The sequence below is a fragment of the Rhynchophorus ferrugineus genome, unplaced genomic scaffold (assembly GCF_030347505.1).
Source record: "Rhynchophorus ferrugineus isolate W39M unplaced genomic scaffold, kcgeb_rfMv2 rfM4, whole genome shotgun sequence".
NCBI lineage: Eukaryota > Metazoa > Arthropoda > Insecta > Coleoptera > Curculionidae > Rhynchophorus > Rhynchophorus ferrugineus.
In genome coordinates this window covers 48,794,460-48,813,719 of record NW_027472583.1, presented here as the reverse complement: position 1 = coordinate 48,813,719, position 19,260 = coordinate 48,794,460, and the positions used below count along the sequence as shown (strand labels likewise).

Below are 19,260 nucleotides of genomic sequence, written 5' to 3'. Positions count from 1 at the left end.
TCACTTTCATTTCATTAAAATATTTGTTCTAATTTGTTATGTGGCCAATTTTGACGTAAGTGTCTTACAGGACTGTGTATATATGATCGTGTTAGGTTTTTCATGTCTTTCCAAGGCGAATACTTTGCTTCCTTGTCTTATATATCAAATTTCGCAGTTATAATAGTTGTTATATGATGCTGCATGTTTTTATGAGTTTTTAATTTTCAGTATTTGCGTTATATTGTTTAAAATATTTGTATTTTCAGGTGTTCTATTTCGTTTCTATTTTTACGTAGCTTTCGATTTTCAGCTACTATTTCTTTGATTTATTTTGGAAATTAATTTTCTTTAATTGTATTCTTAATTTATTGAGTATTATTCGATACAGTTTGATGCATATCTACAACTATTTTTTCTGCTTCAAAATTTAATTGCTCGGCTATCTTAAGGGGCACATTTAGTTGAATTTAATTGTTCGATGTTTGATTTGATGTATTGATACAGATGAATTGTACAGAGGTGAAAAGTGGGTCCAGGAAAAGAATTCGCAATAAACAATAGCGCGTTTTTACAGCATCTCTTTTCCTTTACTTTATTCTATAACAATAAGGGAAATATTGATTAGATTTTAAGTTTATCAATAAGTATTAAGTATTATCTTATCGCTAGATTAATAAATATATCAATATCATAAAGATATAATTATTTTTGTTCCACATTAATAAATAACGCTATAAAACCTTCCTTGTTTGTTCTCTACGCAAATTCCAAAAAAAAACGAAAACAACATATTGATGCTAAAAACGTGTTTCTGTTTTGACATTTGAAATTATTGGTGAAATATGACAGAATTCGGAAAGGAAACGGTCTGAAAAGAAGGATTCGTTCTGATGAAGAAGCGCATACAATTTGGTATGCGAATAATAAGAGAGTTATTTAATTTCTGATTTATACTGTTAATATTAATGATATCAATTAACAAACATGCGAAATTTATTATCGTTAATATTATTATTCACTGCCAATTAAGCGGGGATCATAACATTGAACAATAAAAGATAATTTATCAGGAAAAAAATTAATGATTCTTGTTTTTCTTTCTTATATGAATATAGATTATATATACGTTACACATTATTCTTTGTTTATTCATTTTTGAACGTCCTAATCATGAAGAAATATTTTGTTCACTTAAACATGCGTCAATTAGGAAACATTTTGAACTAAAATATTTTTAGTTTTGTGTTATCATAATATTTTAGATCAGGAATCTCTAATTTTCTATTATGCCTTATGTGTTTATCATTTCAGTCCATTTCTTTGTGATAGGAAATTGATTCACTACAACTTCCTAAACTGCAAAGCAACTTCCTAATTTTTTATAATTTATTTTGAACTATTCATTCTGAAAGGGACACTAAAAGTCTTAAATTCTATGAGACTAATATATTGCTTATAACTAATTTGGTTACAATCCGTCGAAAAATTTTTCCCTCTCATCTATTGAGAATTCAAATCTTGACGCATGCCTTGCACCTTCTAAGGAAAATAAAATATCGTTCTTCTAGTTTTCTATCCATAAAAACATTTTTAATATTGAATATATTATAATCGATAATAAAATAAATAACCTAGTATGCAGGAACTGGGAACTCTTTGACAATAACAAAAAAGAATGGCCCATTGTGAAATAAACAAATTAAATTAAACAGATTACTGTTGATTACTTTTATTTCCTCATGTATCAAATCCCATTATGCCCCCATTTTGTAAACTCTTTATTAGTTTCCTTTCCATCGCTATCCCTTTTCCAAACTTACAAAGGATATCCATCTTGTTGCACATTGTCAATACTGCTCAGTTTACATGCCAAGTCAAGGTTATATTTCAGTATATTATATGTATTGTTTTGCGTCGATTACTACAAGCAATCAGTGAAACGTGTGATCTCTATGAAAGTGTTCAATGTTTCACGACAGTATCTACGGTAATGATGGCATACACAAAACATAGTAAACATCATCGGCGAAGAAGAATAGTGGGTGAGACCCAAAGTTAACTGCCCAAGACCGACAAACCTTAATAAGGATTGTGGCCTGACAACATAAGACTACAGAGGTAAAAGTAACAGTAGAATTCAGCATTCACTTGAGATATACTGTTTTGAGAAAAACAGTACAGCTGGAGTTTCACAAAGCTAACATTCGTGGAAGGGCTGCGATTGCGAAATCCTGTATAAAGAAGTATGGGATAATCATACATATTGTTTATTGAAAACAATCTAAAGATATCAAGTGAACGTGTACATCATATCATTTACGAATATTATCATTACGAATTAAGTGGGTGCCACGCGAGCTTACTTTTGACCAAAAATAATGACGAGTTGATGATTCGGAGCAGTGTCTGAAGATGATCAATAGTAATAAACCTGAGTTTTTGCATCGATATGTGACAATGGATGAAACATGGCTCCATGATTTCACTCCGAAGTCTAATCAATAGCGACTATTACATAGCGTTATTAAACCGTTTAAAGGACGAAATCGCCGAAAAGCGGCCGCATTTGAAGAAAAAGAAAGTGCTGCTTCACCAAGACAATGCGCCGATTCACAAGTCAGTGAAAACGATGACAAAAATCCATGAATTGGGCTTCGAATTGCTTCCTCATCCACCGTATTTTTCAGACCTAGCCCCCAGCGACTATTTCCTGTTCTCAGATCTCAAAAGAATGCTCATTGAGAAGAAATTTTCATCGAATGAAGAGGTGATCGCCGAAACTGCGGCCTATTTTGAAGCAAAAGACAAATCGTACTACAAAAATGGTATCGAAAGGTTGGAGGGTCGCTATAATCAGTGTATCACCCTTGAAAGGAATTATGTTGAATAAAAAAAAATTGCCAAGCAATTGTGTTTTACTATGGTAGGCCGGGGACTTTTCAATTAACCTGTTACAAACGTCAATTATTAATACCGTGGTATTCAGCTGGTCCTCTCATTCACATCACTGGTTAGATTACTGCAAGTGAATAACTCAATGATGAAGTTCTTACCACGACTAGCGTATTGGTGCCAAAGCTTACCATATTACAAGGTGATAATGCGCGCCCGTACACGCAGCCAAAAACGTTCGGCTTGCTTTGAGTAGCATCACAATATTATCAAATATATTTCCTCGCCAGCCCAATCGCCAAACATCAACATAATTTTACCGTTATGGGAAATTTTAGAGTAGATAGTGAGGAGGATATTTCCTTCTCCAACATCATTATCTATTCTGCGAAGAATTGCAGATGGTTGCTCGAAGGGAACGATTCCTCAATTCCTTGGCCTTGAGGTATGTCGAATTTTACGTCTTACAAACTGGACATCTCAGACGTTGAACACGTTGCCACATGCGTGGGGTGTTAACTAGCGCCCCGACTAGTAAAGGCTTATGAAGATTTGGCAACCCCAAAGAGTTGATCTCGGATATTATTGACGGGTACTTTGCATCATTTAGTTTATCAATTGCCAGTAAAAAAATTCCTTAATCAAATTTCTCAAGGAAACTAATTTTAAAACGTAATTTTAAATTATAATTTAAGCTCTTTTTACCAAAAGGGCTTATCTGGACTGAACCTAATTGTGAACGTGGGCTCTGAACCACTGTCCTTAGCCTTAAGTTTACAGTTTTTACTTTTTAGGTCTTACCCAGTTTTTCTGGTGTTTTACTGGCATGATTGGAACACATTTGTCAGACTGTTTCACGTAAAGTGCAACGTACAGAAAATATAAACACATATGTGTATGTTAATTTTATTTGTCGATGAGAACAACAAATGTTTCATGTGCTGGAGATAAGGTCCTAATTGATATAAGTTAAAATATATCGCTTCTTATATAAAACTCATAATAGAACAATATTATTTAATATATTTCTTTTTGTACTGCTTCAACATGGATCATACTAAAAGACAAAAGATAGGTGAATTATGTTGTTGAGATGAGACGAATACATTTCGATTTATTTTAGTTATGTATGTTATTTTGATTTGTTTACAGAGGAATATTTTGTTGACTTCGTTGAAAAATAAATATAGTTCATGATAGTGTTTATGACATTATTATTTTGAGCTGTCTCTGATATATTTTTTTTTATTAATTACATCTTACATTAGATATGCTTGAGTACAATGCTAATTTACAAATTAATTTATTGCTACTGTTCTGTTGTACTTGCATTAATAATAAAAGAAGGCGCATACTGGATTAATACATTAGCCAAATTAAAATAAAATAATCTTCTTAAACTAGTAAATAATTAAACTATAAACTACTACTACTAAGTTAAAGTTAAGAATACAATTATTCACTAAACAAGTTTGCGTGGTTTGGTTCGCTTTAATCTTCCGATTTCCTGCGTGTTTTCCAGTAGCTGTATTGTTTCCACATTGCTGTGATTTAGCAACCTTATTTCATGTTTTAAGGCGAAATTTTGGATCAATTGGAACTTTGTTTTGGGTGTGTTGAATTGCCAGTTGGTTTGATGTTTTAGTGCAACTCCATATTTGCACGCCATAGGTCTAAATTGGCTTTATGATTGTCTTATAAATTAACCTCTTTGATTTTAGATCAAGTTGAGAGTATCTTCCGACTAACCAGTACAGTTGCTTAGCTATGAGTTTAATTTTCTCTGCTTTTTGTCTAAAATGATGTTTACAGTTTAACCTACTATCGAGATATATTCACCGAGACATCTAGCTGATACCTCTTGAGGAATCATTTTTGTCAATTTGCCGCAACGCAAAATTAACATGGACAGATTTGGAGCTATTAAGCTGTATTTTCCAGTCTGTAGTCCATTTGTAAATCTTGTTGTCTGCTACTTGTTGTTTTTCTATAGCCTTAGACGGAGATATAGTCTATTCAAAGTTTTTTTAGTAGTGTGCCGTGGATATTTGTACATTACATATTACGTATACAACATTACAATGTTGCCGCATCAACTCAAACGCAAGAAAATTCTAATCTAAATAAAATAATTGAACAAAAATGTTATCAAATATAATTTATTTTAACATTATAGTACGTCTATCACATATTTTATCGAATGATTTAAAACTACAATTAAGAACACAGGTATAATAGTTTGTAGGTTAGATTTGTGTTGTTTACATTAAACTCTTTTCCACAACATCCATGAGGTAGAGTTTCTAGGCGCGTTTTTTATGTAGTGTTATCCCCCTAGAGGCCTAATCCACCTAATTAACAATTGTATCTGAGAAACGTGTTTTACTTTCATTCGAGAGCATATTTACTTTTTACATTTAGTTCTTGTTTCCTTCGATGATGTGTTTACTTGGTAAGTCATCTTGGTATCACTGTATTTTTATTTCTTCTGCTAATACCTGTGTACACCATTATTGATAAAATTAACCACTGAATTCTGTATAATGCATTTACCATATCTACAAAACAGTTAGTATTCATTCTCTCCTCATACGTTCTAATCTAATGCATAATTTTGAACAATTACAATCATATCTGTGTCAAGAAATCTTTCACGCCCTACAATATCATTTTCTACAGTTATGTTTAATTAATTATGTGCATACTTTTAGTTGTTTCCACTCTCATCACTCTGTCTCAGGAATTTCTAGCATTGCACAGCATTGTCTATGTGAATCCTGAAAGATTCCTTCAGTCACTTTCACTTTACGACTCACATCAATTCAATCACTAAATCGTTAATTTCTAATCTGTCTAAAACATGTTCACGATTCCACCATTTATCAATTACTTCCTTTGTATCTCGAGTTCATCCAAACTGAAGGTGTTATGGTTGACAATGCTTCCTTCCACATATCCAAACAGTTGATGGAATATCGTTTTCAACCAGCAATATATCTGCAATTAACTGTTAATAAGTATAATAACCAACAAAACCCAATTAAATGCTATTGTAACTTTTACCTTTTTCCATCAATTTTTATTGTCTTTACACTTTTTTTGTTATTGTCTTGCCAAGAGTGCCACAATGAACCATTTTGAAATATTCCAGTTTCTTATATTATTTTATGCCTTTAATTGAATTCTTTTTAAGGTAAAGTCTGGAAGTTCCATTAAACCTCTCCGAGGGTTATCTTTACACCATTTAAACCCTATCCTCTGTAAGAGTGTATGAAAGGATGTCTTACATTCCTCAAAAAGTACGTTTATGTATACTTTCCAGAGAGACAATTTACAGGATGGTCAAGATTCGCCACCCACTTTGTATGTAGACGGGTTTTCTTGGGTGAATCTAACATATTATTCTTCATTTTGTAAACGATATTGTTCGCAGTACCCACAGTAATATTTAGCACGGCAGCAACCCGCTAAAAAACATTTTCAATAAAATTGTAGGTACTTATATTATTTAATATCATCAATAATTACCTCACCAACGGAATTTACCAGTATTATCTCGTTCCTTTTCGAAATAAGCTATGAAATCACTTTGTGACACTGAATATCTATTGTTTTCAGCAGTTTCACACAAGGTAATATGATATATTACGGAGCGACTTCAAATTTATCAAAATAAAGGGGTAAAATAATGTTTGCCGGTTTATAACCTGTAATAATTATTACTAATATTCTGAATAATTTAGCGTACAAAATTCTTGAAAGCAATAGTGATAAGAGGTTATAACTCTAACCTATAAACTATTGTGGCTGTATAATTAACTGTAGTTTTTAGATATAGTATAATGTTAAAATAAATTATATTTGCTAACATTTTTGTTCAATTATTTCATTTAGATTAGTTTTTTTTGTACGTCAAAGCCAAACTGAATTAAAACTCACATTTGATGCGGTAACATTGTAATGTTTCGAAGTCACAAATCTCCACGACGCATTACTAAAAAAACTTTGAATAGACTATACATATTTTATTGTTTGGAATCTCTGATATAATACAGTTCATCTTAAGGCCATTGCTTTTATATTACTATTTTGTATTATTTTAAGTTAATTAGTGAAAATGATGGTCGAAAACTTAAATTTATTGAAAATTGATTGTGAATTCTGTATAACTTTGTATTTGTTTTGTTTTGAGGTAATAAAAATAATTTATTACAACATTTAAGTAACAGTAACGAATATTTTTATGTGTTATATATTCCCTTTCTAATGAATCTGAATTTAATCAAACATTCTCTATATACACTACATACTCCAGGAACTTGCAGATATGATCTGTAACAGTATCAATACCTATGCACTCCTCATAATAATAACATCCTAAAATCATAATAACATCCTAAATCCTAAACAATACGCTGCTGTTGGTGACGCAGGACTTCACTAAATCTAACCACAGCGGACTATCGGCCACAGCTCTTCTGACCTTGGACAATGTTAGACTCCTATTTTTCAAATCGTTTTCTATCATCTTGATCCACGTCATTTTGCGACGCTGTTGGATTCCACGTCTTCCACTCAAAACGCCAATTTCAGTACAAAAGTCTGTGAAGACTTCATTCATTCTATGTCCAAATATTATAATATGTGTACTGATTGTTGTATTTTAACGCATGACTTGATTACTAATGCAATCTCGAAGAGTAATATAGAATTTCCCTTAGGCATCACATTTACCTCAATACCTCAAGCTTACATATGTCAGACTGTAACACTGCTCATGTCTTGTTATATGGCTCATAGAAAGAGGGAGGTAGATGTTAGTCTTGATTGATATTTGCTCTTTTCCACGCGCGCTATCTTAGATAAACAAAAGTTTGGTCGATTCGTCTGATTACTTCAGCAATAATCAAACTTCTGCATTACTGATCCCAAGTATCTGAAATCCTGCAATTGTTATAACTGGATCCTGGTGATATTTACAGTGGTAGGCGATCCGTCAGATATCAGTACTTTGGTCTTTCCTTCATTAATTTCCAAGCCTTATAGCTCTACCCTGCGAACTATAGTCTTTCCAAAGAAATTTTGTACATATGACATCTAAATTTGTGGGTCAAAACGTCTCAATGTTGTCGTATCAACTCTGAATTTTAGTTCAGTCTGGCTTCTAATCTATATAAAATAATTAAACAAAAATATTTTTATCAAATATAACTTATTTTAAAATTATAACCAATCTAATGCATATATTATCGAAGGACTTAAAACTACAATTAAGTACGCATTTATGTTAGTTTGTAGGTTAGGGCTGTGTTTGATTATATTTATATTGAACTCTTTTCCATACCACCTATGGGTACTTATGCAGTTGTATCCTATGGAGGCCTAATCCATCTAATTAATATTTGTATATCCAAGTAATAGATTCTACTTTAATTATAGAGCAAATTACCTTTCACGCTTAGTTCTTGTGTCTTTGGATACAGTATTTTGACATTTTAAGACATTTTTATATCACTGAATTTCTTCTTCTTAGTTTGTTTTGTTAATACCTCTATTATCATATACATCTTTCTTAATAAAACTAGATTTAATCACTGCATTCGCCATATCTGCAAAACAGTTACTATCCTTTTAACCAAATGCTCATGTATATTCCGAACAATTACACATAACAACAGTAACATTTCCTACAGTTATCATATATTAATTATATACTCACCTTTACTTGTTTCCACTCTCTGTCTTATAAATTGGCAGAATTGAATCATATCATATTCAGAAGTTTCATTCAAGTGAATAACTAAGCTGTTAATTTCTAATCTATATAACATTTGTTCGCAATTCCATCATTTGTTAATTTCTTCTTCGATGTGTCTGATCGAACTCATCCAAACCGAAGGTGTTATCAACCATTTCTGTTTGCAGCAACACGTTTCCTTCATGTTATTATATGCTTTTAAAAATTGTATTATTTTAAATGCAATATCCGGAAGTTCTATTAAACCTCTTCGATAATTTTCGGACTAACAGTTTCCTCTGAAACAATTCTATTAAACTATGTTTGTATTGAAAAACTACTCACTGTTTTTATACATTTCATATATTTATATATCTCTGATAGAACTAACATCAAGCTGATCTTGATTCGTCACCCTCTTCGTATGAGGTTGCTTTTGTTTCAGTGAATTCATTATATTTTTCCTTTTTTGCGAGATTTTAGTTATAGTGTCCATACTAATATTCAGTGCAGCTGCAACACGCTAAAAATTATTTTCAATAAAAATCGCAGCAAATTAATATATAACAATAGAAATGCTTACCTCTCTAACGAATTTTACTGGCAAGAGGGGGCCTCCATTATCTCGTTCCTGTTCAAAGTAACTGATTAGAGAAGCAATCTGTTCTGTCTGGCTTCGGAATTTTCAATAAGAGTAATAATAAGCAGCGATTTGAAATTTATCAAAACAAGAAAAGCATTAAAATAACGTTTACCGGTTTATAAGCTCTAATATTGTTTTAAAGAATTCTGCATACGTTTAACAACCGGACAACTTTAGGCTACTAAATACTACTACTTAGTTAGCTACATGTTCGAACTAATCAGACAGCATTGTGTCTCTTTTTAAATCGAATAAAATGAAGAGGAAAATATTATCCGATTCTAAAGCGAATTTACAAATTGCGGTAGGCAATACATCAAACATCTTGATGACCTAACAGGTCAATTGAAAAGGTCCCCGGCCTACAATAGTAAAACACATTTTTTGACAAAATTAGTTTTTTTTTATTTGACATAATTCCCTTCAATGATGATACACTGATTATAACGACCCTCCAACTTTTCGATACCATTTTTGTAGTACTATTTGTCTTTTGCTTTAATATAGACCGCAGTTTCGACGATCACCTCTTCATTCGACGAAAATTTCTTCCCAGCGAGCATTCTGAGAACATGAAATAGCCGCTGGAGGCCTGATCTGGAGAATATGGTGGATGAGGAAGCAATTCGAAGCCCAATTCATGGATTTTTGCCATCGTTTTCACAGATTTGTGACACGGTGCGTTGTCTTGATGAACCAGCACTTTATTTTCTTCAAATGCAGCCATTTTTCGGCGATTTCGTCCTTGAAACGATTGGACTTCGGAGTGAAATGATAAAGCCATGTTTCATCCATTGTCGCATATCGACACAAAAACTCGGTTTTATTACGCTTGATCATCTTCAAATACTGCTCCGAATCATTAATTCGTCGTTGTTTTTGGTTAAAAGTGAGCTCGTGTGGCACTTTAGGCTACTAGCAGGCTAGTTTGGCTACACGTTCGAACTTATCAAACAGCATTGTATCTCTTTTTAACTATAATAAAATGAGAAAGAAAATATTGTTGGATTCAACACCAAACAAGATTAACAACCAAACGTCTTTTGAAGGCTCATTCATTTACGTGTTCAAATCTATCAGACTGCATTGTATCTCTTTTTAACTGGTATAAAATGAGAAGAAAAATATTGTCTGATTCTAAAACAAATTTACAAATTACGGCAGGCAATAGGTTAAACATCCTAATGACATGTTTACTGCTACTTTGGATAGACTATGTATATCTTGAGTTTTAACAATACTATTTATTATCATTATTATATCATTTCTAATTATATTGTTATTTCTATTGTTGTCACGCGTAAAAAACGTTCACTAATTATTGCGTTTTTATTGTTTTCAGACGATAGATCTACGCCACTGCTTTCCCTCCATCTATCTGCTATATAACCGGCCGACTTCGATTTTTCCGAGCCAGTGCTGTCATGAGTTTCGCGTGGAGTGTTAGTTTGTAGTATCGCGTTTTGCTAGATAAAGCGCGACATTCGTCGCAACAAAACAAAAACAAGTGCCATATATCGGGCGGTTTTAACCTTCGGCCGTGAAAATGATGCGATTTTTCAGCAACTTTAAAGACTTCTACAATGAAATCAATGGTGCTACGTTGACGGGGGCCATAGATGTGGTGGTTGTGAAGCAGCCAGACGGGACTTACAAATGTTCTCCGTTCCATGTACGTTTCGGGAAGTTGGGCGTGCTCAGGAGCAAGGCTAAAGTGGTAAGTTTTGCGATTTCCCGATTGGAAAATCGGATCGTAGCCCCTTTCTTGTTTGCGCCGTCCTTGTATTGATTTAACAAAGGCCGGGGAGCGGATTTACCCCTCGCATGGGTATGTGTCATTCAACTTAGGCGTGGACTTACCCCCCAGCGGGTTTATTCATGATAGGGTACAGTAACAACAATTGCAGATACATATTTTTATACAAAAGAAAAGGTATAATTGTTTGTATCTCAATACGTTTACTCGAATATTCAGTATTCACTAATTTCATAAAAGATCTCACAAAAATCTATCAAAAATACACTTCCATGTCGAAGAAAACATCTTTTTATATTTTCATTAAATTAAATATGTTATTTTGTATAACCGAATATAAACTAAGTACAAAATCGACACTTTTTTTTGTATATTGTACTCGTTGGGCTACTTGATTAAAAAATATTTTTAATTTAATAGATGGCGTTACTGTTGCTTAACACAGTTCTGGTAAATACAGCAAATATGAAATTAGCCATGAATTGTGTTAAAACTATTTACGAAAAACTATACTTCCGTCTATTAATGTCTCAAAAAAAACTTTAACCATAAAATTTACGGACTTTGTCAAAAACCATATACCACCAAATAACCATCAATGGTGAAGAAGCATAAAATCATTTTAATCGTTAAATCGTATTAGAAAGATAAAACACTTGTTTATTCAATTCACGTTAGAAAATAAATATTAAAATGGGGCTAATAAAATATTAACATCTTAAATTCTGTTAACGGAAACATATTGAATAATCTGGTATTATCCAATCTTGGAATGCTCAAAATCAATATATTTTTCATCTATCCAAAAATTAAAGAAATCACAACTATAAGACGCGTTATTTTGTTGTTGTTTTTTGCATTAATTGATGTGGAATTCAACTTTTTAATGAACAATTTAATTTTTGTAATAAAATGTATCAATATCATTTTGAAAAATAGAGGTGATTCAGCCAAGTACAGTTTAAAAACATGGACAACTTTATTCTTAATACTATTTAAAAAAATAAAGCTACTACTGATAATTGGATTAATTCTTAGAAATATAGTTATCATATTGGCCTATAGATTAATTTTAAAGGAATTTTTTATATGAAGTTTTATTGTGAACAATCGGTCCAATGTACAATTGAAAGAATTGTCCATCTAGAAAGAGAGTCTTCATAAGAAGTGACGCACTGCTCAGACAGGTCACCGCTCATATGTCGGAACAAGTGGTAATCAAATAATGCAAAATCTGGAGAATAGGGCGGGTGAAGTAACACTTATCATTTTAATATTTCCAAGTATGCAGCTCTCAGATATTAGCGATCCCCATTAATGGTTTCATCGGATAATGCCTTCAAATTGTTTTCCTATTCAGAACGCTTTTTGTCTTCTATGTCAAAATCACCACATTTAAAGCGTCAATTTAAAACGTATAGTTACCATAACCTCCACATAACATTCAATGACCTTCGACCGTCTTTTTGCAGTTGCAATTCAATTTGCTCGGTATATGTTTAGATATTTTCAACGTACTGAAAATGTTTTTGTCCTTGAGGAAATGACATACTGAAAAGTGGTTTCAAATGTGTCCGATGCGATTTAATACACAATAATAATATAAACAATAAGTCTTTAATTTATAGGTCAATAGTTAATATAAATATTTAAAATGTATTTACTATTATTCTTTGTTACCTATTAACGCGTATGTGTTACTTTATCTCTAACGAAGCATCAAAGAACCCATGTGCGAAAAGTGATGACATATCACTATGATAACCTTTGCCCGATAACATTTTTTTTAGTTTTCATTATTTTTCTTTTATATATATATTTTTCGTTACATACTATATTTAGATATAAATTTTCCGTATTTGTGAGATTCACGACTCCACTATAGTTTACCAACAGTAAAGGCGTTGAATCATTATGACTCATCACTATCATCAGTGTTTGGTTTCGTAAATTATTTGTTATCGGAAATCTGTAATTTTTCTGCTACAGATTTATTCGCATTAAATTTTAATCATACATATTAATGTCATATTAATTAATAATAAATATTTTCAAAATTCCCCTAATACATTTTGTAAGCATCAGTTCATTAAAATCACCAATCTTTAGTTAATTTTCTAAAGCATTCGGATATGATAGGTTGTTTAATAAGTGATTTCACATAGCTTGTGAAACCATCATCATATCATTAAATTGGCTATTAACCAACAAAGATTTGGTAGAAACATTATATAGTCTATCCAAAGTTGGTGTGAACATATGTCATCTAAAAGTATGAGGTCGCAATGTTGCCGTATCGACTCTGAATTTTAGCTTAGTTTGGCTCATAACAAAATTGACATATGATGTAATTAACAGTAATGAAACAAAAATGTTATCAAATATATATATATATATATATATATATATATATATATATATATATATATATATATATATATATATATATATATATATATATTATACGAAGACAGTTTGATATTCAGTGTCTTTTTCAATTCCCCGCGTAATAACTTTAAATGCATCACTGTTGTTCCCAATGATCTATTAATAGACAATTGTGCGATATATATAGACCATCACCGAAACCAAGCACAGACTTAGGGACCCTGTACGATTTCAATAGTTTAGTACTAATACGAATACTGATATTAATATACGAATAGTAATACTGATACGAATTTCAATAGTTTAGAAGTGGTTTACTAGGTTGTGTTGTGGTCGTATCAACACAAGTGACACCAAACGTTCAAGATCACTCAAAACAGGTCGTCACGCCAGAAATCGTCGATAAAATCCACGCAATGATATTGGTCGATCGGAGAATGAAAGTCCGTGGGGTCGCTGAAACTATAGGCAGCTGAGCGGATGCATCACATTTTTACACAAATATTTGGATATGAAAAAACCTTTACGATGGGTGCCGCGATTGCTCACACTAGAAACCGTGTGACCTCTATAAAGGAGTGCTTGGTGATGTTCAGCTACAATCCGAACGAATTTTTGCATCATTTCGAAATAATGAATGAATGTATCACAAAACATCAGAGACCAAAAAACTATAAAAACAGTGAGAAAGTTAGGTCGGTCGAATAATGTTTTGGAATGCATGCGATGTCATTCATATTGATTGTCTTGAAGAAGGTAAAACGATAATCAGCGAATATTGTTCAGAACTTTTTGGCGAATTAGGTGAAGAAAAAAGTAATGTTCCATCAAAATAATATACAGGTGCACATGTGAGTAGTCACCACAATCCATAAATTGGGCTACGAACTGCTTCCTTATCCAGTATATTATCCAGATTTAACCCCCCGCGAATATATTCTGTTTTCAAACTTGAGGAAATGGCTGGGCGTTAAGATATTTGGATAAAAAATAACATATCAACACAATCAATTAAAAGCTCATATTGATGTCTATTTTGATGTCCTGATGAGGAAACCTATTATTTAGAAGGAACAATAGAATTGGAAAAAATACCGGACTAAACTTGAATTAAAAGAAGAAAAACATATCATTCATTCAAAAACTCACCGACTTATCAAACTGCCCTCGTAACACTAATAAGATACAAAACCTCAGAATATTTGAAAACACTAGAAATTGAATTATTTTTAGAAAGATAAGAAAGGTTTGTGTCTATTTACATTTTTTATGAATAAAACAGCTTTTCAATTAGTCATATACAACTGGTATTGAAATAGTGGGTAGGCCTAAAGCGAAAATATTTTATATATTTTGTTCTATATTCAATACATTGATACCCTACAATGATAATATGGCTAAACCATTAACAGGGTAATGTGACTTTATTTAAATTGACCTAACTTTGACGTAATAGCAAATACTAAAATAGGAAGTATTCCACCTGAAAACAGAAAAACTTTGGTAGATTTATGTGCCACATTATTTTAGGCTTAGAACGAAATTTCGCAAAGTATAACAAGCAAATTAATTGAATCAAGAACAAAGATATTTTGGCTATTACTTGTGTTGATCCGCAAGAAAATTTAGGCAAAAGTAATACGAATTTATATTATTTGGGTATTTCTCCATCATCCTAGGACTATATTTTAGCCACGAATAAAATAAAACCTAACCTAAAAATGGCATATCAAAAGATCCATCTCAAAGGTTACTTCCGACATTATTCGGTACTCATTGGCAACTAACACATACATGCCCTTCGTGGAAAACCTTCATACAAAAATAAATGTTGCCAAAGGTACCGTTTTTCCAGTAGTTAATTGCTGAATTATTTATTTAACAAAAGTTCAGGATAAATAGAAAATAATGATATAATAGATAACATAATTATTTTTTTCCGTTTTATTTTTTTGTATATGTAATATTTAGTCTTTGCGATTTATATTTGGCAACACCGCAAGACAGTATTGCAAGCGATGTACCTCTTCAAGTTAAAAGCGGTACTGCTCGGGCTTAATTGTTATTTTTTCTTTAATTATAAATCATTCGGCCGTTAGAAGTATACTTTTCTTCATCACAAGTGGCTTTTATATACCCTAATAATGTTTATAGAGAATATCTTAAATGTAATAAAACCACCACATTGATAAGTGATTAAGGTTAATCGTTAATCGATTATGAATTATATAATCGAAACATAACGATTATAATGATATATATATTGATTATAGTGATCCAGATATTATGCGTAATCGAATTTACATAATGTATTACGTCCATAATAACCATTTTTTTATTAGTGAGTTAATATTTGTTGATATAATTGAAATAAACAAATTATATGGTCATGTCCAACACATTATGTTAATAAGAATAAAAATTACCGTTCAAAAGTTTGGAAAAGCCTTATTTTTAGTTTAAAGAATTTATTAAATATAAAACCTCATTATTTTTACTACCGTGTCTAGTCTTCCTATATCTTTTAAGATGAGTTTAAATATTCAAAAACTATGAGTCCAGTACACTTTGTAATGTTCCTCTAATAGTTACAACAGTTTATTAGTGAAACTTATTTCAAAAAAACGAAATATATTTCTCTTATAAACAGCGGGGGCTATCTGTACTATGGCCAGGAAGGATATTCTATGCGCCAAATTGTAGAAAAGATTGGAGCTTCATGTAAAGGTGTTCATCATACTCTTACACGAAAATGAACTACTGGAGGAAATCAGGATCGGCAGATATCTGAACGTCTTAGATCTACAACAAAGCAGGCAGATAAGTTTTTGTTACGTTGTAAAAACAAAATCGACGTTTAACGTCGTGCCTCAAATTACAGCTTTAAAACTGTAAAGATACCTTTAGTGTCTGCTGGCCTTAGAGAGTACGTGAAAAAATTGAGACTAACTAGTACTTCTAAGAGAAATAATCTGGAGTGGACACATAAAAATTGGGCGAAAGGAAAACTGGAAATATGTCTTATGGACACATGAGTCCAAATTTCAGATATTTGAATCTAATAGACATTTTTTAATCAAAAGTACTAACGGGCTTCAGAAGCGTGCACTGTGCAGCCCAACCATGTGATTAAAATTGATGAAAAACTGATTAATTGTTTTTCAACAGTACAATGGTCAAGGCTTCCTAGATCAAAAACGAAATTAAAGTATTTTGTAAATAATGAAACCAGCACAATCGCTAGTCATCTCGCATGTCAAATTAGTATGGGATAAATTTAATTGAAAAGTGAATAACCGATGCCTATTGAGCTCAACACAGATGTGAGAATACTTACATAGTGAATGGAAGATACTGAACTTCTAACACTAACTACAGTTAAGTACACAATACTTACATAGCGAATGGAAGATACTGAACTTCTAACACTAAACTACAGTTAAGTACACAATACTTACATAGTGAATGGAAGATACTGAACTTCTAACACTAAACTACAGTTAAGTACACAGTTATAATAGTTTGTAGGTTAGGGTTGTGTTTGATTATTATTATAATGAACTCTTTTCCATACCACCTATGAGTTACATTTATAGATGCTTTTTTTGTGTAGTTGTATCCTCTGGGGGTCTAATCCACCTAATTAATAATTGTATATCCAAGTAATTATTTTACTTTCATTAGAGAGCAAATTTACCTTTTATGCTTAGTTCCTTCGTTACAGTGTTTCCTTGTAAAGACATTTTCATATTCCTGTATTTTTCCTCTGTTTGTTTTGTTAATATCTATACACATCTTTCTTGATAAAACTAGATTTAATCACTGCATTCTCCTTAGTTCATTTGCCATATCTACAAAACAGTTACTATTATTTCTCTCCTGATACATTTTAACCAAATTCTCATGCATATTCTGAACAACTACACACATATCTGTACACATAAATCTTTTACACTCTACAATGATATTTCCTACAGTTATATATTAATTATAGAATCACCTTTAGTTATTTAAACTCTAATCACTATTGTCTTGATTTTGTCAGCATTGAATCATAATATTGAGATATTGAGAAAGTTTCACTCAAGTGAATAACTAAGCTGTTTATTTCCAATATATGTAACATTTGTTCACAATTCCATTATTATATCGAGTTCGTCCAAACCGAAAGTGTTATTAACCATTCCTATTTCCAACATGAAGTATAATATATCTGCAATGAATTATTAATAAATGTTATGACTAACGAAACCTAATGAATTGTTATTTCGACGTTTTCCTTTTTCCATCAACTTTTTTTGTGATAACACTATTTTTATTAACTTTGCCATAAGTGACCATTGGGTATATTGGTTCTAACAGTTTCCTTTCAAATAATTGTGTTAAATTATGTTTGTATTGAGAAACTAGTCGTTATTTTTTATAAATTTCATATATTTAATTTCTGATAGAGATAACATCAAGCTGATCTTGATTCGTCACCCGCTTCGTACGAGGAGGTTTTTTTTCGGTGAATTCAAGATTATATTTTTTCTTTTTTAAAATATTTCAGTGACCGTGTTCATATTAATATTCAGTGCAGCTGCAACACGAAAAAAATATACGCGGCAAAGTGATATTTAAGAGTAAAAATGCTTACCTCTGTGACGAATTTTACTGGCAAGAGGGGACCTCCATTATTTCGTCCTTGTTCAAAGTAATAATAAACAGCAATTTGAAATTTACCAAAACAAACAAAGCACTAAAATAACGTTTGCCGGTTTATAACCTCATATCACTGTTTTAAAGAACTTTGCATTCGTTTGACAGCCGGAGCACTTTGGCAGGCTAGTTCGGTTACACGTTCGAATTTATCACACAGCATTGTGTCTCTTTTTAATTAGAATACAATGAGAAGGAAAATATTGTCTGATTCTAAAACGAATTTACAAATTGCGGAATTCAATACATTAAAAATGAGAGATGTACAAAAAGTCTTTGGATTTTTATACGTTTGTTTGATATCAGATCAACGTATAATAATATGTTATATATCAAAAAGACAATGACCCAATGCAATGGTCACGGAAAGTAAAATGATTTTAGAGTTTAATGTACTCAAATTTTTAGCAGCATGTGTAATATGACCTTGATGAAAAACAACGTCGCTTCGGTCGGTTGATTCATTATTGACACAAATATTTGTTCACTTTCGTCTTTTAACTTATCGAATATCAGTCCTAGTTTTGCGGTCTTATTATCATTCACCTTATTTCGACCGCAATTTTGTTAATTAATTTTATCGCATATTATTCATATTTAGTTTCCGTTATTAATTTATAAATTTTTTACATGAGGTTATAGCTTCCCGTCATCTGGTTTAACTTCTTCGACTCCTATATCATCGATGGTTTTGACATTTCTTTACACAGCATAACAGTTTTTCTTTTAATGTTTTCGAGTTATTACTGACATACTGGTTCTAATTATCGGACGCTCTTCGAAGAAATCTAATGCCAAAACCTAACCAAAATTTTCAAAAACTTATGGTGATGCTGGTTGGTCATATCCCAATTGTTGTATTTAGTTTCAACAATTAAATAAATTTTGATGTTATTTGATGGTAAAATACAATGGAATTCAGTTGTTGGACGAAAACCCACCTCAAACTCTAAATACATCCATCAAACTTTCAATATTGATGTAATAAACCAATTCCTAAAGTTTTTCCATATTTTTAAATTTTTTTCGTGTGATGTTTTATCCCAATTTTTGAACCCTATAAATCTAAATAGGCTTTATAATTGACTGATAAACTAATTCCTTTGATTTTAGGTCTGTAAGTTAGGTATTAAGTTAGTCATTTTAGAGCTATAATATGAA

At 31.7% G+C, this 19,260-nt stretch overlaps 1 protein-coding gene across 3 annotated transcripts in view; it reads left to right on the top strand.

The window, feature by feature from the left end:
- The window catches only part of Lpin (phosphatidate phosphatase LPIN), an 89,000-nt gene that overhangs the window by 34,623 nt on the left and 35,117 nt on the right, over nt 1-19,260 (top strand). For all 3 annotated transcript variants that reach the window (XM_076404152.1, XM_076404150.1, XM_076404151.1), the window contains exon 2: nt 10,597-10,971. In XM_076404152.1, the coding sequence (XP_076260267.1) occupies nt 10,801-10,971 (171 nt within the window). In that variant the 5' untranslated portion in view covers nt 10,597-10,800. The remainder of the gene's footprint in view (nt 1-10,596; nt 10,972-19,260) is intronic.